Below are 25,937 nucleotides of genomic sequence, written 5' to 3'. Positions count from 1 at the left end.
CCTACAGGATTGAGCAGGCTAAATAGCCCTCCTTTAGACATTGTTGAAAGAGTAATGCCTGGTGAAGGAATGTGTGCAGATTCCCAGCCTGGCAGATGTCCAATACCAGAACATTTCTCGCTAATGTCACTGTGGCCTCCTTGGCTCTGGATAAAGGGACCCAAAGGACTTCAGGAGGTTCCATTTTGGCCACGGCAAAGCATATCTTCAGGCACAGGACAGTCTACCTAGGCAAGGTTTGCTTCTAGACCACCATTCCCTTCGTAGCACCGGCTAAGTTGATTAAACAGCTTATCATCCACCCGGTGCTCTGTTGTGCACTCGATGTACAATCAAAGTGGTCTTCTAGGGTCCTGTGAGCGCTGCTTCTCCTCCTCCTTAGAGGGATGAGGAAAAACAAAAAAAGCAGGGAGAACGTTAGCCTATCCCACAAGAAAGGGCAACACACCTTTTGGCAAAAAAAGAGAAAGTCTAGGATTGTAGTACCACTTTATCCAGGAAGAAGGTGGTGTGCGAAGATTGCACTTACAGTGCCTGCAGCTCACTGATAACACACGTAAATGCAGTGAGAAATACAGTCTTGATAGTCAGTAATTCTGCGTCCAACTATGCAGGTGCTCGAAGGTTTTGCAAATTAAGAACATAAGCACCAAATCAAGGTCCAGACACAATGAAGGGCTTTGGGGGAAACATGTATGTAAGACCCTTCAGAAACACATCACAACTAATTACTTAAATAATAAAGGCTGGTGAGGCAAACACAAAAATTCCCTGGAGGGAGCTCGCAAACAACCTTTAACAGTGCCACCGCAAAGCCTTGCTTGGCCTGAGATAGAACTAATAACCCAAGATCTGATAGTTTGTTTTGCATAGGATCATCTTGATAATCTCTGCAGCAGGTCATAAACGTCCACAACGACCACAATAAACAGATTTGGTAGATGGGTACCTATTCTCAAGAATAACATTGACGAATTTAGCAGGTAAATAAAATCCCTTTGGTTGGAGCTGCCTAGTCCCCATGCAGAGAGATGTAAATTGTGATGATTCGGGTGCAGGAACTGCCCTGTTGCTGAGACAGGAAGTCCTCCCAAAGGGGTAGTTGGATTAGGGGGTGGGTGGGGGTAGGCATATGCTGAGGCTCACTAGATCGCCATACCACACTCTCCTGGCCCAATTCAGAGCTATCAGGATGATCTGAGCCTGGCCTGTCTTGAATGTCTTCAGAATTCTTGCCAGGAGATGCATAGGTAGGAGGGCATACAGAGGCAGACACTCCAGTGGGCACCAATCTTGACACAGTATGTCCTTAGGGGCAGTGAAAAGATCCAACCAGGGCATGTCTCACCAGATGGAGATGCCTTCAGACACTTCCAGATGAGGATGTCATTTGTGAATTACCAGCTGATATCTGATTAGTTCATCCACCCTGCTGCTCCAGAAATGAAGTGCCTTTTGGCACAGGATCCATGACCTCACACCTTCCTGTGTGTTACAGTAGCATACAGTGGTCCTGATGTCAAGACCAGAATCAGATGTACCATGATGGATGGGAAGAAGGCCTTCACAGCTAACTAAATGGGATTAAGCTCCATAAGGGAGCACAGTAACCATATCTACACCTCTTCTAGAGGACCACCACTATTCAGTGGCAATACATCTGTCACCATTGTGAGCTCTAGGTGGGGTAGGTAGAACGGTCTGCCGCACGGCAGATTGGTGCCTAACACGCACTACTAACTATCCCAGGCTGCCTCCTCCAAAATGCAGGCGATGACCAAAAGGCTGCCACAGTGCTGGACCCACTGCAGACGGAGGTTCCACTGCAAGGTGACTGTGCCAACGGGGATGCAACACCAGCAGGATGCAGGTGGCCGAGTGGCCAAGTGCATCAGAGCGTCCCTGCTGGAATGCAAGAGTGAGCCCAAAGTATCAGGTACATAACCTGTAAGTCCTGAACTCACTGCTGGGGTGGAGTGCAGAATGGCCCCTCTGAAGAGAATCCTCTGCACAGGCAGCAGATGGGATTTCAGTTGATAATGGAAAATCTCAGGGATGAAAGAAGGGTGATCATTATTTGTAAGAGGTCCACAAATGGCTGCGGTGGGCTTTCAGCCACCAGTCATGGCAGTACAGGAACACATGTATTCACAACCTGAAAAGACAGGCCTCAGCCACCACCATCACCTTCGTAAACACCCGAGAGACAGAAGAAAGGTTGATGGGCATAACAATAAATTGAAAATGCTCCAACCCCACAAAGAAACGGAGGAAGCGTTTTGAGACTGCAGGATGGGTACATGACAGTACGTATCTTACAAGTCAAAGGGCACCATCCAGTCCCCTGTATCTAGAGAAGAAAGAACCTGGGCCAACATTGGAACTTGTCCCTCCATAGGAAGGGTTCAAAAGCCAAATTTCCAGAATTGAACTGGGTCATCCATCTAGTTTGGAATCTAGCAAATAAGGTAAGTAGTACCCAGCCCAAATCTGCTTTTAAGACTATCCCTTTAGCCAGGAGTGACTGCACTTCCTGCACAAGAATAGAGGGTTGGTTACTGAAACCTGCACAAAAATGGGTGGGGTATAATGGATGTGAATGCGAAGGAGATGGAGTAACATTGTTGAATAATCTGCAGCACCCACTGATGTGAAGTTATAGCACAGCAGCCGGGCAGGAACAAACAAATTCTGACCCCTACCAATCGTGCATGAGCATGGGGGTAGAAATGAAAGTGGCTTGGCCGCAGCTGCAGCAGGGGAGGAGGAAGAAAATGACTAGTGATGTTTACAGCCTCTGCCACCTCCACATCTTTTTTGAGCCACGGAAGGGCTGTCCTGGCATCTGCAAGAGTTTTGAGGGTCTCCTCTGACAATAGGTGAGATCCTGGGTGTACCTTCTGAATTTTCAGCAGTTTTGGTGAAACCGATGGACTGGAGATGGCAAGCCCAATCAGCAGGACCAAGCATAGCTGTCTTTTAAACACTCCAATGCGGGATCACCTTTCCCACTGAAAACTCAAGAACCATCAAATGAGATGTCCATAAGGGACGACTACATGTCTGCAGAACATTCTGTGGTGTGCATCTAGGTATAATGCCTGATCACAGTACACTGTGTCCAGGAGGCCTTCAAAACATATTTTGTTGCATCCTGAATGTCTTGGTCTGCCAGAGAGAAGGTGTTCCTGAACTCGTCATGGAATGCCGATATCTCACTCACCATATCCCAAAAGGCATTTGTACAGCACCGAAGAAGGCAAACAGCATTCAGGGATCTCAGTGCCACACTGGAAGAAAAGTCTCTTTTGCCAAATGCATCAATGTGCGATAGGGAACACATTGGGATTAGTTCGGCTGGTGGAAGCTTGCCCTCCAAACTTTCAAAGTCCAGTGCGGAGTCAAAAAGTCTGGATCGCAAGGGGTGGGCCTATGACGTCTAGCCACAGGACGATCTAAAGGGGGAGTTGAGGATGGCTTGGACCAAGCCACCGTCCATGTCCCTGCCAGAGCCTTGTTAAAAGGCAGTAAGAACTTTCTGAAGTAGCAGGTGCAGGCTGCAACATTTCTGGAAGTAACTTTACCTTAGTCTCTGAGGTAGGCAACTGTAGTTTAAACACTCCAGCTGCGCAGCACACTGTAAACGAGAAAGAGACACTGCCCGCAGTGGAGGTCCATTTTGGAGAGCTCAACTTTGTCTCAGGGGGTGGTATCTAAGCCACGGGCATATTTTAGATCTGAGTATAAGTCAGCATCAATCTTTTTTTTATTTTTTATTTATTAGTAGCAACATTCTGCCTTGTTGGCCATTATCATTCTCATCATCAAAGACTGTAAGAGCTTAGACATGTACACAGTATATATGGTTGAATGCACACAGTAATATACACATCCAGTCATGTATCCAATGCCAAGGAAAAGACAACAAACCAAGAACATCAATATCGGAGTCATCAAGAACATCAGTATAATGTTGCGCACAGGTAAGCAGCATGGGGAGGAGTCAGGGGGAAAGTTCCCCTCGCAACATGTGGCCTAGCGCATGACCGGTGCTGGAATCCCACACCTACAATATGCAATAGAGTATTCACTTACCTAGGCGTGATGCAACTCGTCCCCAGAAGCACTACTGTAGGTTGGGAGGGGGTCAATCCCATTAGTGGAAGGGATTCCTATGACACTTTCAGGGCTGTCTGTCATCGATTTTGGGCCTGATATTCAAGATGTACATCTCCTAATTCCCTCTGTTCACAGGACCCCTCTCTCGCACCCTCGCCATCTCAATGGTGTCAAACTCTGCTCTCCCTCATTTGATAAGCCTAGTCAGCCAGCTCCTAATGTCGGGAGCCGTAGGCATTTTTAAGGCCATTGCTGTATTAAATTTAAATAATACAAAAGTCAGATCTATAAACCTGTGTAGATGTTTGTCTCCCTTGGCACGAGGTCGAAGACCAAGTAGACATGACCAACAATGTGTGATCTGTGATCGCCGTTACCACCCTAGTGACTTCCTCCCACACTCTGTGGATCACTGTGCAATCCCATACTATGTGGTAGAACTTGGCGTTGGGTGTGTTACACTTAGGACAGGTATGTGGTACGCCAGGAAACAAGCAGTGAAGTCGTTGTTGCGTCAGGTATGTTTGGTCGAGGTAGTTAAATTAGATCGAGCGTAATCAGAGGGTCCGAGATGTCTCTTTCACCTGTTACAGGGCCCTCACCCACGCTTTGTCCATCAGTGGTTGTGGGAGGACTGCAGTCCATTTGACCCTAGCCCCCTTGTGTGGTCATAACGGAGTGGAGTTAAGAATGGTGTAAAGCACAATGATAGTTCGGCGAGCCCCTCCATGCGTCAGGAGTGTGTGCAGGACAAGAGATTAGGGCGGTTTGGTCAACTCTTGTTCAAAAACAGAAAGTATCGTATGTTGTAGTGCGTGATTTAGCAGGAATTGTCCCAATGTTAGCCCAGAGGTGTCCATGGTGTTTTTCAAGGACCTAAGGGTACCACTGTCATAAAAGTCTCCATTCAGTTTATACCCGCCTCTTTCTGGGGTGCCTGATCAAATCTACGGAGCACCTCTTGGAATGCTGGGTGCAGCCACACAGGTATCAATGGAGAGTACGGTGGATAGAGTCTCCGCGTATATAAATAACTGACAACTAAAGGGCACCATCTTCATCTGTCGTGTCTCGATTCGAGGGTGGTTCTGAAGGTCCGACAGCCAAGTGTATATCGGGATGGTACCCAGTACCTTGCGCACTGTCATCTTTCCAGGGTAGGTGATGCCATTCAGCCACTGTAGCTGCACCCCTGCATAGTATAATTCATTGCTAGGGGCTCCCAGGCCCCCTTCAGTCAGCGGTTGCTGTAGCGTGGAGAGTGCTAGCCTTTGCCTGTTTGGGCCCCAAACCAATTCAGAAAGAAGACCATGTTGTCATGTAGTTCCCGGAAGAAGCTCTTAGGTAGGTGCATTGGTAGTGCCACAAGGAATTAGAGGAGACAGGATAAAAATAACATACAGACAAGAGCTATTCATCCTAATGGAGACAGTTGAAGGGACCCCCAAAAAGGGAGGGATTTACAAATGATGAACACTGCACCCTGTGTTCAAGGCCTGCTATGCCCAGTGTTGCCACTCTCTCCTTGCACAAGGAGACCTATGGGTGAAAGTCAAAGGATGTATGGGCAGAGAACGTGGATTAAAGGGTACCCAGTGTCCTGTGCCCTAAAGGAATGTCCAGAAGCCAAAGTTCATGGCCTGAGGTCCCTGCAGGCCAATGAGTGAAGGGGCTGAGCACAGGAAATATTGGGGGGTCTAGCCCTGTACTCCAAAGCCATGCCTCGAGTGAGAGAGAGGGAAGGACGAAGAGAGGGAAGGACGAAGGGAGTGAGGAAGGAAGCCAATACTTTAGGAAAAAAGGAAGCAATGACAGAATAAAGAAAAGAAAAAAAAGGATAACTTAATCGACACAACAGTTTTAAATGCCCACAGTCTTATCTGGTGTGCGGTAAAATAGCAGCAGCCAGAAAAGCAAAACAATACATAAGGAATTTACCGCAACATTGGCAGGAGATGGGATCTGATAACAATGGAATGTGCACCAGAAGCATCCCTCTATCACATCAGTCTCTAAACACTGGCAACACTAAAGTAATTATAAAGTAAAAACTAAAACACTGGCACTGAAGGGAACTAACATGGGTGCGGATGTGCTCAAAGAAAAATGCATTGAATCAAAGTGAAGTTAACTAGTGGTTTACGTAGGCTGACCAACTTCCCCATGCTATAATATATGCTGTAATGAACGGAAGCAAAATGTAATAACAGACCAATGGTTACTGTATATTCCTTATTTGTAAGAGAATACTGGCAGTTAAACGAAAACCAATAAAGAAATGTTTTTAAAAAAACAACCGACCAATGGGTGAAGAGAGGTGGCTGAAAGGCACTATATGTAAGTATATTATACATATTTTAGTAAAATCAAACGGTCGTGGCTACCACCACACCCAAACAGTGATTCTGTCGGGAGCACACTGCCTCTTCTCTTTTGCCTATTGTGCAGCCCCATCTGAGGAAAGAGGTGTCTAGTCGCTATTTTCGGGTTAGCTTGTTGCAAAATTGATTTAATCTGGAATTTAATCCATGCATCCATCCTACTTTAACAAAAGCTTCGGAAGGAGACGGACTGATGTACGATTTGATGGAGCAGCTTGTATCCTGGATTCTTGTGTTTGGGGAGAAGAATATATGCTAGGATCCAGCACTGCCCCTCTGCACGAGAGTCCTCAAAATTACTGCCTCAAAAAGCCAGTGGCGTAACGATAATTGAGGGGCCCCCCCTGCAAGGTACGTGCAGGGGCCCCCTCCGGACTCTATCAAGAGCTCTCCGGCCGAAGTGCAGTGCTGAGTGGGCCCCCTGGAGCTTGTTGGCCCCCCCCGCACTGCAGGGGATGCGGGGGGCCTGTGTTACGCCCCTGCCTGCCTTCACTTTCGAACCGACCAATCGAGAGATAACAAATTGTACCTGAGAAACTCCTATCTTTCCATCACGTAACACATTGCTTTAACCCCTTCGGCGCTCATGACGGAACGGTTCCGTCATGAGCGTTGGTTGAGCTGTGCTCATGACGGAAACGTTCCGTCATGACCACGCCCGCGCAAGAAACGGTCAGCGCTGAGCGGGAATCGGCGCCGCATCGAAGGGGTTAAAAGAAGGACCCATGACGAAATACATAGCAGCAGGAAAACAATGAAAGCAAAATAATCTGAAGAGAGGGATGCCACTGAAAAAAAAACAACAGTATATTTTCCCTAAGTTTGAAAAGAAAAACCGACAGGGAGGCATGCGATGTGGTGTGACAACTAAATTGGTAATCTTCGAAAGCACACACCACGTTCTAATACATGGTGTGGAACATGGCCCATAACTGTTATTCTGAGCAACTCACTCCTCCAGCCACTGTCTGGAATTATAAATATTTGTAAAGCACAATGTGTTGGATAGTAAGGTCTCAATTAAATGTTCCCTCTCCCCACCACATCCAGATTTTTGTCATCAGGTTTCAATCAGACCTCACATAATACCATACCTTGGGTTCTAGATACGGAACCTGGTATTTGAGAAGCTCATACTGCAATATAAATGTGGAGGAGGTCAAACATTAGGCAACACAAGGAACTGAAAAGACCTACAACTGCATAGATTCTCACAAAAGGGCATCAATAACAGATAAAGGAGCCGATGCAGAGCATTCTGGGTTCTATTTTTTCTCTAAAGCGAGGATGCAAAAACAGTCACAGCATCGCAAGGTTTTAATACACAGCTGCATGGTCCTAACTAGCAGCATAAACGCAAGCCTCATACAGGAGTTAAGTGCTTTTTAAGAACATTTACAACTTAATAGACCAATGTATACCGAAATATTGGTGGCTTGAGTTCTGATCTTCCCTTTTGAAAAAAATAATACTCAAATGGTACTCAAAGTTCAGAATAATCCTAGCCCCACATCTTCAATTCTTGAATCTCTTATCCTGCTATTAAAATCTGTACGGGTCTATTGGCAGTGGTTCCCAATCTGTGCACCATGTCTCCCTGGGGGCCATCAAAACTAGCCAGGGGAGTTGCGCACGAAGCACTTTAATGCATTTAATGTAAAAGGGGTTTGTTGGCTTCAGTTACACTAATTAGATTTAAACGCATGATGTCGATGATTTGTAAGTGACATGCCTAAAGCTGGAAAAGTAGTGCTTAATTGATGGCATGTCGAGGGAGATGACCTCCATATTTCACTGAATCCCCACGTTGCAACACTCCCAAAGTAAGCAGAAGACGCCCGATTTATTTTGTTAGACTCATTGATAGTTTTGTTTTTCCCCAAAGGCATTTTACACCAATGCAAGTTATCAGGAAAAGTAAAGTTGTCCTATCTCTCAAACCACTAAGGGATATGAAGTAGAGATATGTGTACTTGAACCATTGGAACCATTGGTACTTCCAGTACACATTTCTTTCAGTACACAGACATTTCCAGACAGGCCAGCTCTCTCTATGAGCACAGGGAGGTAAAACATGCCAACATTGGGCATAATGACAACATTTGGAAGCAAGAAAGAGGGACGTTTAAAAAGAAAAAAAGAAATCAGAGGAACATACTTGGCTTGCATTGAATTGGAGACAATTTCAGGGCGGAGACAGCTAAAATAAAGCTGAATCACCCTGCTGAGACAGGTTTAATGGCACATATGACATGGGTAGAAATGGAAGTGCATGCAAATATTCTTCAAGTGCAGAAACACTTTGGCAATGGGGCCTACATGCTTATGGGGTGCTATCTAGTATTGTATGTGGGATAGAAAAAGTTTGAGAGGGTTCTCTAAAAATGGCATGGGCAGGGAAGTGTAAATAGAAATATTTTATTGCGCCGCCTTAGTAATACAAAACACCATGAGTATATGAATATAATACATTCATCAGCTCCATCACAATTATTTTGAGGGAGAAAAATGCAAGTACTCCCGAAGCCGGGATTACATACCCCCACCCTCCCAATAAAAGTAACAGTGGGGATACAAGGCCAACGGCCAATGGGTCAAGGGAGCCGTGAATCGAAAAGTTTGAGAATCACTGGTCTATGGCTCAAAGCTGTCAGAGTGTCTGGTATCTTTTCACAGCCTGCTTCGGCTGCGCTTCGCTTATGCCACTCCCTGAAATCGGTTCCCGTTTGTTATTAGAGGTTGTTGAGAGATTGTTCAGCTTGTTATGTGATACAACAGCCTAAGTCACACATCAAAGAGGGAGAACATAGCTGCAACTCATCAGCTGCTGAAATACACATTGACTTGACTGTTCTAAAGGACCTGCCATCAACAGACCACAATTAGTGAACATGAAGAAGAACATGCAGTAATGATATTAAACAATAACGTTATTATATTAAAAATGGCCTCTGACCAAAGAAAGAAGTGAAGGTAGTCTTGCGCGTGTCGGTGGTGAAAGGGGGTTTTGGTGAAAATACACGTTTGTTTGAATTACTTAATAACCCACCATTCACGTTACAAAAGAGGCAGATCAAGCATTGTGAGCAAGAAAAAAAAGCAAACCACTCCTCTTTAATAGATCAGAAAAGAGAAACAATGAAAGTAGGATTTCACAAAAACTGGGATAGGCTGAAGGGAATCAAAAGCGGTGAGACCAGATATGAGAGCGCTCAGACTTGAGAAAGCTCTACAACCCTTTATTAAGAAATGTGCTGAGTGGCATATGGCAGAGGTGCCAAAAGAAGGGTAGAATCTAACTTAGACTTTAATTATCTGAATCATTTGTTTTAAGGTTCCTTCTTAAGTATAGAGGATGTTATTATCACGAAAACCGGGCATGAATCTGGTTTGCCCGCGCCTAAATAGATTGGGTAGTTCTGAAACAAACAAAAATACAGGAAAGCGAGCCCTTACTTACAGATTCCAATTGATCCATCAGTTTTGACAAAAATTTGCGGCACTCTGGGGATTTGCTGTCAATCTTCATCCCAGTTTGCATGGCATATAGACGACCTTAAGGGAAAAAAAGAGAAAAGCAAGAACTTTAAATAGAATCAGAAGAAACTGGTGCCATTGTAACAGTCGCCACTTTCCCTCACCGGCCTTAGTCCGTTTTTAAAATTTCTATTCCATTTAAGATTACTCCTAGAGATGACATCACAAAGTGGCTGATTTGCTGACCTTGAAAGCCACAGAGCCGGGCATGAGGTACCAACGCACACTAGCAAACCAGTATGTGCAATATGCCCACCAGGTAGTTTGACAATGGGGGTGCAACTTGAGATGGGACCTACGAACAAAAAAGTCACATCGCTAATTGTCCACTGAAAATGACCTGCCTAATGGAATCTATGACATTATTCCGCAGCCTTTTTCCCCGCAGTGAATCACAACGACCGCGTTGTGAATCACGACTGCATTGTGATTCCGCATACCATTACTCCGCAAGTCGAAACAATGACTTGCGGAGAGGGGGCACTGAATGTTGGAATAGTATAATTTACTTTTCCAACTCCAGTTGATCACCCAAAACTGCACATTACAAAAAGCTTTGACAACCATCCGGCTCTGATTATTTTTAAATAATCACTAAAAATCCACTATTAAACTTTGTTATTAAACTTTATTAGTCAGCCATCAATTAGTAGACGACTTCATCTTCTTGGACTGTCGAGAAATTTCCCCACCATCTTTACCTGGTTGTAGAGATGATCTTTAGAATTCTCCATTTCCAATCCCATTGATTTTGGGAGATCGAGGCCTGGACCACCAGGCTCTCAGAGGTGGGATGCTGGATGAGGAAGGCTGGATTGCAGGGAGCAGGGGATGGTGGCAGGCAATGGTTCTGTGCACAGGAAAGGCTGACCAGGACTGTACCCAGGGCCTTTGCAGGACATCAGTGAGGCCTCACTGAAGGGGAGTAGGGATTCGGGGGGGTGGGGTGGAATACAGACAATTCAGGTTGAAGCATCTCTATCAAGATGTTAGTTTTGACCTCTACCGCCATCGCAAAAGAGCCCCCTTCCTCCACAGCCACCCTGGGAGGAGAGGGGACACCACTGTCTGGTGAGGTATCCAGACCACTAGCAACAGTTTTAGTCGGCCATGAACTCTCCTAGAGGGTTGGAATAACCATAGGGATCCTGAGATTCCTCCCATTCATGTTCCTCAGTGGGCCCTTCAAGTAGGGCTCCATAGCCACTACACCATGTGGTTCTGGTCAATGGAGATCCGGCTGTGTATCGGAGCTGCGAATCACAATGGGTTCAGTGCCACCATTGGGCATGCATGCACCAGAACCGGCGACACTGGAAGGGTCCCTGGAGGAGGTCGTGAAGTTGCAGCCCATCCGGATCCACCACTGGATTACCAGGGTCCGATTGGCGCCGAGGGTAAACCCACAAGTGGAAAACCAGTCGGTGTCCCTACTGAACCCATGGAGCCTAAAGGCGCTACCGAGAGGTCCGGCTGCCCTAAAATGAGCCTCATTACCTCATACATTTCTCTAAGTTGGGCGAATGTCCCTCCAGCTCTGTAAAAATCTGGAAAATGCCGGGTGGACCCTGGTTCGGGTAGAACCATGCCTGACCAAGGCTCAGGCATGGGCTCCCTAGGGACGACCTGGAAGTGAGCCTGGACCTGTGGCGTTGATCCCACACCTTGCCCAATAAATGGGAGCGGCCAGGGAAGTCTAAGAGCGCTTTGACTTTTGGACTTCTTCTGGGGACTTACCTGAACAAGTCTGGGATTGTGACAAAGATCAGTGCTAGTGACTCAGAAAGAGGTCCCGGGACCTCCCTTGCGAACGGGACCTGGAGCGGTCCAGAGTTGCGCGTCGATCGGCCAGAAGCTTTGTGGCGCGCTCACAGGCGTCCTTCAGATTCATGGTCTAACAATCTGAAAAGGCCTTTGGGTTGTGGTCCTTTTCCAGGCACCACAGGAACATCGCGTGGGTGTCTTTCATAATATTTGCATACATTCCCCCATTGGGTGGCACCTGCAGTTACTGGACTGGACCCACGCATACCCGAGGGCCAAAATTTCCCTGGAGGGGTAGGCTCCAGGGGCAAGTGAGGGGTCTTGCCGAATTTCGACACCTAGGACCCAGCTTGCTGGACACACAGGTGACGAGTACTGGGAGTTGGAGGGAAAGGCCCAGGCAATACGGACACCGGGGCTCCTATTGGGACACGGTCCACTGATGAGGCAGGATTCTTCGAAGTGTGTCGTACGGCGATTACCAGACCCCGTCCATTTAATTGTTTAAAGTGCTTTCCTTAATCATCCACGGTGCCCAAATAGTTGGTGGAGGGGACTGCACCCGGAATGGTTACAACAGAACCGTTTGAGCCCTCCCTGGGGAACATGGTGACAGCGATTCAAGACCTCAAGGGCACTCTGGAGCCCAAAATCAAAACAGTAACAGTTGGCGTTAATCTCTTCAGAGCAGATTTCAAGAAAATGTCAGAGAAGATTACAGCAGCTGACACAGATATTCTCACATTGCAAACGAAGTCCCAAAAACTGGAGGTTCAGGTCCAATGTCTCACTAAACAACTGGAGGTCATGGCGGCTCTAGTGGAGAACAAGGTAGGCAGAGCCCCCAGTAATAACATTAGTGTGGTGGGTGTGCCCGGGAGGGCAGAGGGGCCAAGAGCCATCTTGTCTATTGAAGATCTAATTGTTAACAACTTCTGGGCCAAGCGTCTCTCCAATTTCTTCTCGGTAGGGCAGGTGCATTGGGCGCCAGTGCGGACGCCAAAACCGGAAACCCCTACACACGATTATTGCCAGAGTCTTTAACCACTGAGAATGGGACGCTATACTTCAGGTCGCACACTCCGTTGGGAACTTGCAGTACGAGAACACTACAATGCTGTTCTTCCCTATCTCTGCTGCCAGTGCTGCACCAACACCCCAATTTTGATGAGGTTAAATGAGAGCTCTGCGCTAAAGAACTCAAATATATGTTGCTTTTTGCTGCAAGGCACCGAGTGGTGGTGGAGGGTAAATCATGGTATTTCGCCATGCCAGCGGAGCCCTGGGAGTGGCTGTCGCACACCTGGATGGCGAGCAACTGAGAGAGGGGGAAGAAGAAACCCACCCAAGCCGGCAGGAGAACGACTCTGAGACCTCCCCAATAGGATACTCTCCGGAAGCTGCGGAGGCTGAGGTTTCCTAAAATGGCACAGTCACTTGAGGGACAGGAACCCGCCAACAGAGTGCTGATGGTCTTAAAAACCAGGACTCTGTATTACAGAGGGAGTAAGTGTGGTACTCTTGCTGGGAAAAAATTGTACTATTGTACTCTTATATATGCCAAGCTTGTGGCAACCTGGAGTGGTGCTTGGGGTCGAGGGGGACTGGGTCGTGAGATGAAGAGTCCGGGGGACGCAGGCCCTTGTCCCTTTCTGTATCCTCAACATATGGGAGTGGGCGTCCATAACTTGTTTGATGTGCCTTGGGTGTGGGGAAGTGGAGCTGCGGCTGCTCCATTAGAGCGGAGAAGCGCCGCCCCCTGCCACTACCAGCAAATGAAACGATAATGAAATGGGTTTTAAGCCTGTTTTATTATAGTTTTATCTTAATCCCCTGGACTCATCCTGGAGACTTTGGGGAGGGGGGGGGGGGGCGGCGGTGGAGTCCAGGGAATGACACTGCTGGCGGGGGAGTGGTGGGCCCTTACTTCACAGCGCATTAGGGTTTGGACGGCCGTCTCAGGCAAGCCAAACCCTCATGCGCAGTGAAGCTCTCTCCAGCCCAGCTGCGTTGCTGGGGCTGGAGAGAGGAGGCACAGGCTCCCAGTCTGCATGGGAGCACAAGCTGCTGGCACTCAAGCCAATCCTGATGCAGCTTTAATGCAGCATCAGGATTGGCCGCAGTGCAGTCTGGGAGCCTATGCCCAGATGCAGGAAGAGCGCAATGAGGCGGGAGATGGCATCGGCAAGGTAAGTTTTTTTCTTTGTTTTGTCCTACCTTCTTCCTCCACACAACACGACTTTTGGGGGTGGCCCTAGGCATCTTGGTGATACCTAACCCTTGACCTGTTAGTTATTCTGTTAAGGGCGATTGGCGCTCTGCCGCCTGCTGCTCCCCAGCACTAAGCCGAAACGTACGTACCCCCTTCAGGTGGCGGTGGCACGGAGGTGCATGCAAAGGATTCACTGCATGTCCTCGGGGACACCGTTGTATTCCCCACTGCTCCCTCTGGTGGGATGGCCCAACCGGGAACACTATTACACAAGTGGTGCTCTTCGCACTTGGACATCCTGTGGCATCACGGAGATGGAATCCCTTTTTGAGGACGGGCAGCTTCGACCCTTCCACAATCTGGTGGAGGACTACGACCTGCCTCCAGGGCAGTTCCTGCTTCACCGTCAACTACTAGATAGCTACCGGACATATCACGACTTTGGAAGGGGGGAACCGCGTGTACATCCAGTCCTCCACACGATTCTACACATGGGAGCGGGTCGCCATTTAACTACATGGCTCTATAAAGCCATACGGGAGTTAACCATCAGACCACTAGAGACCTTGCGGGCCACATGGGAAACTGAAATTGGGCGCGTGCTTCACGAGAAGAAGTGGGAGAGGGCTCTGGAGTACCCCAAGAAGGTATCTAGAAACGCACGCTTTAAAAACATTCAATACTACATACTCCATAGAGCTTACTTAACACCAGCGCGCCTCCAACGTTACTACCCTGACACACAGTTCCTTTGTCCCAGATGCAGCGCACAGGACGCAGATTTCCGACACACGTTTTGGAGTTGCTCCATCATTCGAGCGTTCTGGCAGCGCATTCACGCTGCTCTAAGTGACCTTACAGGGATTACTTCTATGAACACGTGGGAGGCCAGCGCCCTAGGGATCTTCCGAGTACGTAAGCAACATAAGGTGCAGACTCGTTTTCACTCCCTCGCGATGCTATTGGCCAAACGCAGCATCGCCATGCACTGGCGATCCCCCACCGGCCCCCCACTGGCAGCTTGGGTGGGAGCGACACATAAATGGGCGACGGCAGAGGAGGAGACATTGCGGGAGGAGGAGGTGAGAGGGGTCCGCAAGAACCCTATATCAATGGAATGGGCCATGTTACTATTTCGATTCAAGCAATGGACCCCTAGCGAGGACCCTACAGATGACACATTCACACTATTAGCCCCGATAGAGCAGTCTCACATAGCCTGATAGTGCACACTATTACCGCTGCCGGTCGAACCTAAGAGGAGGTCTAGGCGCGATTCTTCGAGGAGTTACACCCACACGACAGCTTGTACACTCGGTTACGCGGTCCGGAGGTGAATTTCCATGCCCTTCCCCTAGTTTAAACCTGTGTTACTCCCCTGTTCACATGACATATTATTCATTCGTATCCTTGGGATACACACACGGGCTCGTACTTGATCATATAATTTTTCTGATGAATCTAAGTCAGGATCTACAGATGGTGTGTGATACCGCATACTGTACTTTATGCCATAATTGCTGGAAAATTGTGAATGATGTACGGTATATTAAATCTGAAAATGTCAATAAAAATATGTTACAAAAAAAAAAAGGGCGATAGGCGCTCTGCAAATTGGGGTGGCAGGTGTTTCATGCCTACAGTGCTGAGTAGCAGGGAGTGGGGATTTAGGGGGATCAAGCATAGTTCTGTATTATTCCTACAGTCTGTTCAAAATAATGAATGTTTGCTAAGCCACATGGCAAGATGAAAAGTGGGACTTAGATTAGAGTGGGGCAGTCCATAATCTGGCACTGGTGGGGAATAGGGAGTCATACACTTCATCATACTATGAGGTCGCAAGTCAGTGAAAATCTGAAGGTAATGTCCTGTAATATCAACTGTCTGGGTAGTAAAATTAAATGAACCTTGGTGTTGCAGTATGTTCGTAGGCATGCCCCAGATCTTGTCCTGTTACAGGAAACTCATCTGAAGGGAAACCATTATAAAGTACTTGACCAATGGGGTTACTCATTGGTGATGCACGTGGGTTTCACCTCCAGCTCTAGAGGCGCGGGTATCCTTCTCAAATCCCCTGCAGCATATTACCCAGGCAAGACATGACCCACTGGGACGATTTGTCATGCTAACGGGATTCTGGCAGGGTCATAGCCTTAATCTTTGGTCGGTCTAGGCACCGCCTACATTACAGAAGAATCTGGAGTGGTTTTCCGTGCAAATGATAGGTGTTTTTAATTGATCAAGTATAAATCTAGAGTCAATGAGAGTCAAAAGCCTTGTCTTGAGAAAGATGGTGCTATAATATATCCATCTAAACGCATCAACGCTTTGCTGAAAACCACACAATCCGTGAAGTGGCTGTGGCAATTGAGTATCTAACAAATAGAAAAGTACCAGGCTCCAGCCCTTAAAATTGTTCAACCACGGATGTGTACTACGTTAATGACACAGTGTTTTGGTCTATGATATGTACTCTCTTTTTTAACTGGACTGTTGTTTTTAATGTATTACTAGTATTTGTGATTGTGGAATTCACAATATAGGGGAGGTTATTTACAGTGCTATCGATCATGTCAACTGTGTTTTTTTATTTTTTTTATTGTGTATCGTATGAGTTTTTAATCAATAAATTGATTTGTACTTTTTTACAATTTAGTTGTCTAGATTATCTGTTGGGGATATATGGTCTCACTTCCCGTGGATGCATAGGATGTAGTTGAATGAGATGAAATTAGGATAGAATGGATTATACTGAATATATGGTGCTTACATAATACAACATTTTCCAAAGGAAACCTTTTTTGGTGATATAACCTTCGAAGCCCAGCCTGTCATCTTGGAGGCTCTGTGCCATACTCCCAACGTCACCGGCAGTAACCTGCCTGAAGCGGCACCTTCATATATGGAATGTAGAGGGGAGTTTGGTAGTAGCCGGGCCCTCTCCAACATATAAGTTAGGTGATCCCATGGTGGAAACAGCCAGTCATTGAGGCGTATCAGGTGTGCAGCCCAATAGTGGGTCCAGATATCCTGAAGTGATATCTCCCCATTATAGGAGTTCCACTGTATTGCCCGATATGCTACCCTGGGGTGTCTCACACGCCACAGTAACATCCTCACCTCTCCATTTTGTTAAATATCTCCTCCGGGATAGTACGGTACATATTATGGAGGCTGTTCAGCACCTTGGAGAGTGTAATCATCTTGAAGATGGCAGCCCTCCCCAGAATAGTCGGGGCCAGCCAACGTCAGCGTTCTGCATCTCCCCGAAAGGTAGTTACACCTTCCCAAGGTTGGCAGCCAGACAGAGATTGCTATCAGGCATGACCTGAATGCCTAAGTACTTAAAACTCACTGTTTCAACTCGCAGTCTATCCGGCAAAGCAAAATTGTCAGAGGGACCATAGACCATTATTAAACAAACGTAACAATAAAAATCCTAAATTGATTTTTGCCTATTTTTCCAGCAGATTAATGAGACATACAAGATGAATAAAAAACTACGCCTGCCCTTAATTCTCATTTGTATGGCAATGTGAGGGGCTTCCAAGGACTGCAGCCGTAAAAAGTGAAACCAACGCCTGATCGGGTCACAGTGGTGTTCCACCATCACATGTGCTTGCCAGGACCTCGTGATGGCTCCAGCTCCCAAACTTTTAGAACTGGAGTTGGAACAGTTGACCTTCTAGATGAAGGTAATGTCAAGGTTAGGTAATTGCCCTGTCGTTTTGTTCATGTAAAAGTAATGTCAGAGTGGTGACAGGTCTCCGTCACCTCGGGCAAACCAATCCACTGACGCAAATCTGGGAGATGTTTTGTCTCCATACCTGGCACCTGAGAAGTATCTGAGCACTTCAACTGCGCCCGATTGGCTGGCAGCCGGGCCAACATTTAATGTCAGCAGCGACTATCTGAAATCTAATAGAAGCAGCTGAAAGAAAGCATGCTGCTCCTACTCAATGCCTAAAAGCTTGGCCTGCCAGAGAACAAGGAAGTCATTCTGCGCCCACAGCTTAATTGGAAGGCTGGATTCTTTTCAGGGCCAGTAGGCCCCAGAGTTGACCAAGCGACTTTTCCATCAATAAACAGCTCCAATGACAGGTTAGCCCTCTGCTTCAAAGGGCAGATCAGTCGTGGAGGCAGAACACTTGGTCCCGGCGCCAAGCGCTGAACTGGATCACTTTAAAAAGTTGAAGAAGCGGCCAGTAATCCACACATAAAGTAGCTCCTCTAACAGGGCTGGCTTTGTGTCCCCTTAAATCCATTCCTCAACCGCTGGCAATTCAGAACAAGGCCAGCACTGTCACAGAAATTTTAAAAAAAAAAATGTAAATACATAATTTCAATTTGGACACAAACACAGATTACGTCATCACAGGGGGCAAGAGGTTAGTACAAGAACACGAACAGACACAGGATGCAAATAATTAGAATTAATGCTTGAGGTAACAGCTTGTGCACTGTAGTAGAACTAATGCTCAAAACTTATATGTGAAATACACATAAAAGCAGCTATGTAACAGCAACATGATCATTCCATTACTGCATTTTATTTTGGTACTAGACAAAAGCCCATCACTGATTAGCCTTTGATGCAAAAGCTGTGCTGCTCCCAGGTAAAGTAGTTGGAATGGTGCTGTTTTGAGACTACATGGTGCGAGTTATCAACTTCTATATGTTTCACCAAACAACACACACAGAGGGACACTAGAGTGTAACCAAATAATGAAATGACATCAAATAAATGAGGCTGCTTTGCTGCAACCTTTTTCTGACTGGCAAGACAGATTTAGAAGTATTAATGTTATATATGTTGCTTATTAAGGCACAAAATCCTCTGGAACTCAGTGTTTAATTTGAGCCTGTGGTTTCCGTTGCTGAGCACCAGCACTTAATTGTCGACACCAGCACTTATGACAGCTGCCACATGGTGGTGCTGTTTGTATAAGCGGAGCAACAATTGTTTATAAATTCAGTATGCATTTTTTTTTTATACATATTTTATTAAATTTTATGTCACATATATTCAGCACAAATCAGAGTAACATATAAGAAACATCCAATTAGATCAGAGGATCAGAGCAAAACATTCCTAAATAACACATATTGAAATTGTGGGCACAGAAAAACAATACATATAACAACAAAAAAAATCCAGAGAGGCAAACCGGATACCCCAGCTACGGGAGAACCCCCTCTCCTTCCTCTCCCATTAATCCCAATGTAAACTTGACCAAATCCTTCCAAATTTGACCTTGAAACGTGTACCCCGAGCTTTAGCCACTGCGGATTCCATTTCATACATCTCTCTTAATACTACCCAGAAATCAGTAATCTTGGGGCAAACTGGGTCAATCCAAGCGTGAGCAATACAAAGCCGAGCAGTAATAATACAAATTGAGATCAATGAGGCCGACAGAGGGCCTGAATCCGAAACCATGCCCAAAACAATTTCCTTCTCCGTTAATTGTATATCCTTGCTAGCGAGCTTATTAATAGCATTTCCAATATCATGCCAGAATAACGTAAGAGCAGGGCATTTTATAAGCATATGTCTAAGATCCGCCGCATATTCCTTACATTTAGGACAAAATGATTTTACTGAGGCCTGTTCTGTGATCCATTTAGAAATAACATTCGGAGTATAGTATAGCATAAAGATAGTGCGATGATGTTGCAATTTCAAATTAATTGAAATAACAGCCGAGTTGATTATGGCCATGGAATCAGTAATTTCATCATTATTAATATCTGTATGAAACAAAGAAGAAAGTTTGGTCGCTATCAGCGAGCCATCGCTTTCACTAACAGATCGGAAACACTTATAGATTTTCCCAATCTGGCCTCGGCCAAAAATCCTATAAACAGCACGCACTACCTCTGTAGTTTCAGGTAGGGTAAACAGGCCCTTCCTATGTAAAAAATAATCCCCAATTTGTAAATATTTAAAAAACATCTTATGGGATAATCCAAATTCCTCTTGTATAGAAGCAAATGATCTAAACCCATGATCATCATATAACTGCCCCAGCCTTATTAAACCCGACTGAGACCACAGCCGGAACGTTGAGTCTGAAAATATATCCGGGAAACAAGGATTTCCCCATAAAACAATAAGTTCATGTAACTCTGGTATGGCAAAATTTTTAACAATATCTCGCCAAATATAGTAAATATGTTTAACAATCTTAAAACGCACTCTCTTAAAGTAATTGGGATCCGACATACTATGTAAGAGAAACCCTGTGTTAAAGCCAACAGCAAGCTGATATGCTGACCATATTTTGGTTGCATATGGTCCCAAAAGTAAGCTCTGAATCCGATTAAGGAAAGCTGACCAAAAGTAAGTTTTAAAATCAGGAAGAAGGAAACCACCGTGCTCATATGCCATTTTTATGTATTCAAGTGCTCTTCTGGATTTGCGAAAACCCCAAATAAAACTACCAATGGCTGAATCAAGCCGCTTGAAGAATGACATTGGGACTCTTAACGGAATGGATCGAAAAAGATATAAAAATTTCGGCAGGATATTCATTTTTACAACGTTACATCTTCCAAAAATAGTTAGAGGCAATTTATGCCATCTCCGTAAATCCGCTAAAGTTTTCTTAAGTAGCGGTTCATAATTTAGGAGCATAAAATCCTTGATACGGCCGCTAATACAGACCCCCAAATACGTAGCCGAGTTAGTTAACCCCAAAAGAGGTATTGGAGATAAAGTCTCGTAATTAAGAAGCGATTGTGTTTTGTTAATATTGAGCTTATACCCCGAAAAGGAGCCAAAATATTCAGCTGCTTGCGTAATAGCATTAATTGCTGTTTCAGGATTAGTGGTAAACACGGCAATATCGTCTGCATAAGCCGTAACTTTTAAAGTTATTCCGTTAAGTATTACCGGTGCAATAGAGATATTTTGTAATAGATGTCTAATAAAGGGCTCAATGTATAGGGCAAACAGTAATGGGGAGAGCGGACAACCCTGACGCGTACCCCTCTGAATCTGAACCGAACTAGATGTACACCCATTGATTTTGATAACAACTGATGGGCTAAGGTATAATTGCTGGACCGCCGAGACAAACCCTCGACCGAGGCCTAAAGAAAGCATAGTACTCCAAAGAAATCCCCAGGCTACTCGATCGAAAGCCTTCTCGGCGTCCAGCATTAACATACCTATCTGGTGACCCTCTTGAATTCAGTATGCATTAAAAACAACTAATACCTGTCACCAAGCTAATTTTATAGCTTTAGGGACCTGGAATAGGCTGAATTGTCACACTTGTAGCTGTGTGCTGGTTAGTAGTGATGTAGGTACTGTCAATGGCAACGATGACAGAGGCAATGGGCTGTGCAAGCTACAGAGGCCTCCTGACTTGAGTCGTAGCACTTATATTTTTTTATACAAATTAAGCACTGCTGGAACTAAAAGACAAACCTACCAAGACAGGTAGCGGAACAGATGGGTGAATGGCATCATGTTTCCCCAGATGATGCTGAGGCTATTTGCCATTTTGTACACCAATAAAATGAAAGGAATCATTCTACATCTTTCAAGATAAAACAAGAAAGGGGCGCTAGCCGCTGTTGCTAAACTTCCCTGAGAAAAGGCTTTCCATCAAAAAAGCATTTTAGTGATGCATGACTACGTCTCGACACCTGCCAAAGGAAATCTCCAAACAATCCTTTTCACCTTGGGCCTCAATACTGGTGCTCCAGCTCTGAAACTTAGTTGCTCATAATGTTTAGCCTTTGTGTCGAAAAGCTTCGCCCCATCTACCCAGGGGCCTTATCATTCCTCACTTGCACGGAATATCAGATCGGTTTCTACTCTGCTATTTTGAAACTAATGCGTCGAGTTAGCAGTTGGGTCCAAGGTATAATAAATACATCAGCCATGCAGTGGTGGCTCCTCCATTAAGGCGGAGGACCTTGGCCCCACTGCTTTTAAGCAGTGTCACTAAAGAAAAAATATAATGATAATAACTCTAAGTTATTATTTCCTTATTGTGGCAGCTTAGCGGGCGGGATGGGACGGGACAGAGCTGCTTTGCTGACAGAGCAGGGGAGGAGTGTTTTGCACTCCCTAAAGTGTGCATGAATGTTTGACCGGTCCTCTGGGACTGGCCAAACATTTATGCACACTGTCCATGTTCTTCACACCCCATTCCCTTGCTGAGCAGCAAACTACTACTCTTAGACCAATCACAACACTGCATTGCAGAGCTGTGATTGGCTCAGAGGATCCAGGGTGCTTACCAGTCACAACGCTGCATTGCACCGTTGTGATTGGCTCAGAGCAGCCTGGGTACTTCCTGGGTGTTCTGTTCCAGAGAGGACGATGGAAAGAGGCGAGACGCGCCAGAAGGTACTTTTTTTTATTCTTTACCCCCTCTCCCAGCTCCCCCACCCTCTGCGCGCCACCTCAATCTGTGCCAGCCGCCACAGCAGCCGTCATCTAAATCATGAGGCAACTGTCCCACGTATAAAGGAGAACTAGTTATTTAAAGATCACACCATGCCAGCAAAGAGTCCAAGTTGTGTGACTAATTTCTTACACAGTATGAGAATTAGGAGCTGGAATCAAAGACCGACGAGTGCTTTAGAGACAGTAGATCCATATAGCATCACTGATGGCTAAAGGACCATGTTTCTACATGTCTAAATGACAAATACTTTTTCCACCCACCTACCTCATCAAGACTATTTCCACAACTCCAAAATGGATTACCTTTCCACACGATTAGAGAAATGTACAGTTGACTTGATTAAATAGTACGTTTTTAAGGCAGAATTAAGGCCATAAAATAGTATAATAATAGGCCCCAATAAGTGACATTTAACTAAACGTGCATTTCAATGTAATACAATCCACAAATAAAGCACAGCATATTTGAAAAAACACTTTTCCTAACCTACCTTTTTCATTTTTCCTTTAAAAAACTACTTAAAACAGATACATCTAAAGAGACTGTTTGCTGGACAAAATCAATGGCATTCAGCCCCTGATGACGCAATGAAGTAAAAAACACTGGGCCCAATAAATGGTCTCTAAGTCTGTTCAATAAAGGAAAGGTTAACAATAAAGGAACTCTGCTTTTAAATTTTATAACCATCATTTCCATTTTTCTTGTCCACAAATACTGCACTCAGGATCAACCCTAGGCTCTAGCTTTGTAATCCATTTTGTAAGAATAAGTCATAATCAAGCTATAATTACAAAATATGTCATACCTTACATACTCCTTTGTTGACAATAAAGAATGTTTTCTTTTCCCCCATTAGGTTTTCTACATTTTAAAGTAAGATTTTAGAGCACCATTGAGATTCAAATGGATGAAAGATTTCCAGTCATGTAGTCTTTATTATCGATTAAATTCATCATAAAAGTCAACACAATATAAAAAATTCCATACAGATAAAAGATGAAAAAACATTTCAGAATTAAACAAGATAAGAACAAGATAAAACAAATCATTGGGTGCCTTTATGTCCTGTTTCTAATTATCCAAACCCAACCTAGGAATTTGGCTACAGCAATTACAATACATTCGCTGGTATCAAATCTTAAGATTGTTAATGCCACGAACCCTACCCTAGTGCCCATGTTCCGACAGATGGGTTTGAGCCATTTAGACCGAGGGGCTGCATAGGCCGGGCAGGCGAAAAATATGTGACCAACAGATTCAACACAATCAGTACACCAGCGACAGGAATCACTCACCTCACCCTTCCAGCGTTTGGTGAACAATCTGGTAGGTAGGGAGCCAACCCTTAGTTGATGATAGAGTTTCCTGTCGCTGGGCCTACTAATAATATCCCAGTAGTCTTCTAAAAGTGGGACATTTTTCCACTCAAAGAACCTGCCGGTCAAAGACTCTGCTGAAGTAAGGGATGACTGTTTCAGATGTAACTGAGACCAGTAGAGACTTTTGAATAGCTTTTTGGGTGGGAAAGGATGATTTGCAGAGTCGGACCATAGCTTTCCCAGACCCATGGAATCCAATAGCAAACTGACTTGCTTGAACCAAACTATATTGCCGGAGCCCAGAAGGGAGCGAACATCCAAAAATACCTTAGCATAAGGAGCTAATTCCGGGGTAGTCCACAATCTTCTCCAGAGGGCCAAAGGTTTGAACCGAGCAATGTCGTCAATTGAACGGCAACCAAGATCCAGTAATAGTGGTTTCACTGGAGTTGAACTAGGAAGGCCCGTGAGATTTCTCAGAAATTTATTTTGCACCTTTACCAAAGGGGATAGATCAGCAAAACCCCAGAGTTCTGCACCATATAGAATCGCAGAACTGATCCTGGAGTTGTAAATCTTAATTGCTGGACCTATCCTTTTTATCTGGGACTGTCTCTGTTCTTTTACCAAACTCCCTGAAAGCTGAACAAACTTAAGAGATAAAATATCGATTTGGGGCTTCCAGCTCAATTTGTTTTCAAGAACGATCCCCAAATAGGTCATAATGTTCGTACGTTCGAGGGTTTCACTATTCATCGTAACATGACCTGCCACGCTTCTTCCTTTGTTAAAAACCATATATTTGGTTTTGGAAACGTTTACTTGCAGATCATGATCGAGACAAAAGGTGTCAAATTTATCCAAGACCGCCTGTAACCCCATCTGGGTCTGAGACAGTAATAGCGTGTCATCAGCAAACATGAGCAGTGGGATCTTGGTACCACCCAAAGAGGGGACGTCAGTTGAAATAGATGAAAAATACTGCACAACTCTATTTATGAATAACAAAAAAGAGTTGGCGCTAAGACGCACCCTTGCCTGACACCCCGATTTACTTTAAATTTGTCAGTGACCTGCCCTTGGTCCCCCCAGCGGACTTTGGCAAAATTGTCATCGTGCAACCTGATAATGTTTAAAAGGTCGACTGGCATCCCTAGTCCAGCTAATGCCCCCCATAGTTTTGTCCTGGGAACTAGATCAAATGCTGACCGAAGGTCAACAAAGGCGGCGTATAAAGTGCCACCACCGAGATAGACCGTTTTCCAAACGATCAGTTGAAACCTAAAGACCTGATCAATGGTACTAATGCAGGGTCTAAACCCAGCCTGCAACGGCGATATAATGTCTTCCAGCTCGATCCATGACTGGATTCTTGCCAAAATCATTCTGGCGATGATTTTTTGGATCGAGTCGATTAGACTGATCGGGTGGTAATTCCCTGGGCTCGAGCGATCACCCTTCTTATAGATGGGCAATATCTCGGCACCTTTCCACGATTCAGGGATAGCCGCCCCCTTAGCTAGGGCGGTGGCCAAGAAGGCAATATAGGGTACCCAGTTACTAATGAAAGATTTCAATCTACCCCACCTCTTTGCGCTTGACATCGAGCCTTTAGCGCGCCTCTTTCAAAGCGATGCGCGGATCCAGGAATGGCAATGGACTGGGTCTGTGGAGGACAAAATTGCTTTGTATGCTGACAACATCATCCTCTTCCTAGGTACTACCCACCTCTCCACAACACAACAGACTGGCAATCATCCATTCCCATTCAGAGACTAAGCTTCTCATACTTAGGTGTTCACATTTGCAGGGATCCGGAGCTGGCCTGGGCACTCAACCTCTCCCCCCTTACCACTCGGATGAAAGAAGACACCCAGAGATTGGAACATCTTTCCCTCAAATTATTGGGAAAAGTTGCCCTTTTCAAAATGATGATATTGCTTAAGTTCCTCTATGTCCTTCAGCACTTCCCTTCTCCATTCCTAACACCTGCTTTCAACAGATCAACACCAAGCCCAGACCTTCCTGTGGTCAGGTGGACCACAGCATATAGAGCTTGGCACGTGCCAGCAGCCGCTTTATGACTGGGGGAGGGATTGGCAGACGATAAGATTTAATACTGGACAGCCAATATGTTGTTGATTAATGAATGGCTAACTGGAGGGTGGGATGATCCTGG

General features: G+C 45.5%; 1 protein-coding gene across 1 annotated transcript in view; it reads right to left on the bottom strand.

Annotated features, from left to right (window-relative positions):
- Positions 1-25,937, bottom strand: part of VTA1 (vesicle trafficking 1) — a 341,069-nt gene that overhangs the window by 237,545 nt on the left and 77,587 nt on the right. Inside the window, exon 2 of the mRNA XM_085611654.1 lies at positions 9,961-10,055. Within this exon, the coding sequence (XP_085467780.1) occupies positions 9,961-10,055 (95 nt within the window). The remainder of the gene's footprint in view (positions 1-9,960; positions 10,056-25,937) is intronic.

This window comes from Triturus cristatus, chromosome 6, assembly GCF_964204655.1.
Source record: "Triturus cristatus chromosome 6, aTriCri1.1, whole genome shotgun sequence".
Lineage (NCBI taxonomy): Eukaryota > Metazoa > Chordata > Amphibia > Caudata > Salamandridae > Triturus > Triturus cristatus.
The sequence above is the reverse complement of the archived record's forward strand: the minus strand, read 5'-3'. Positions and strand labels throughout refer to the sequence as shown.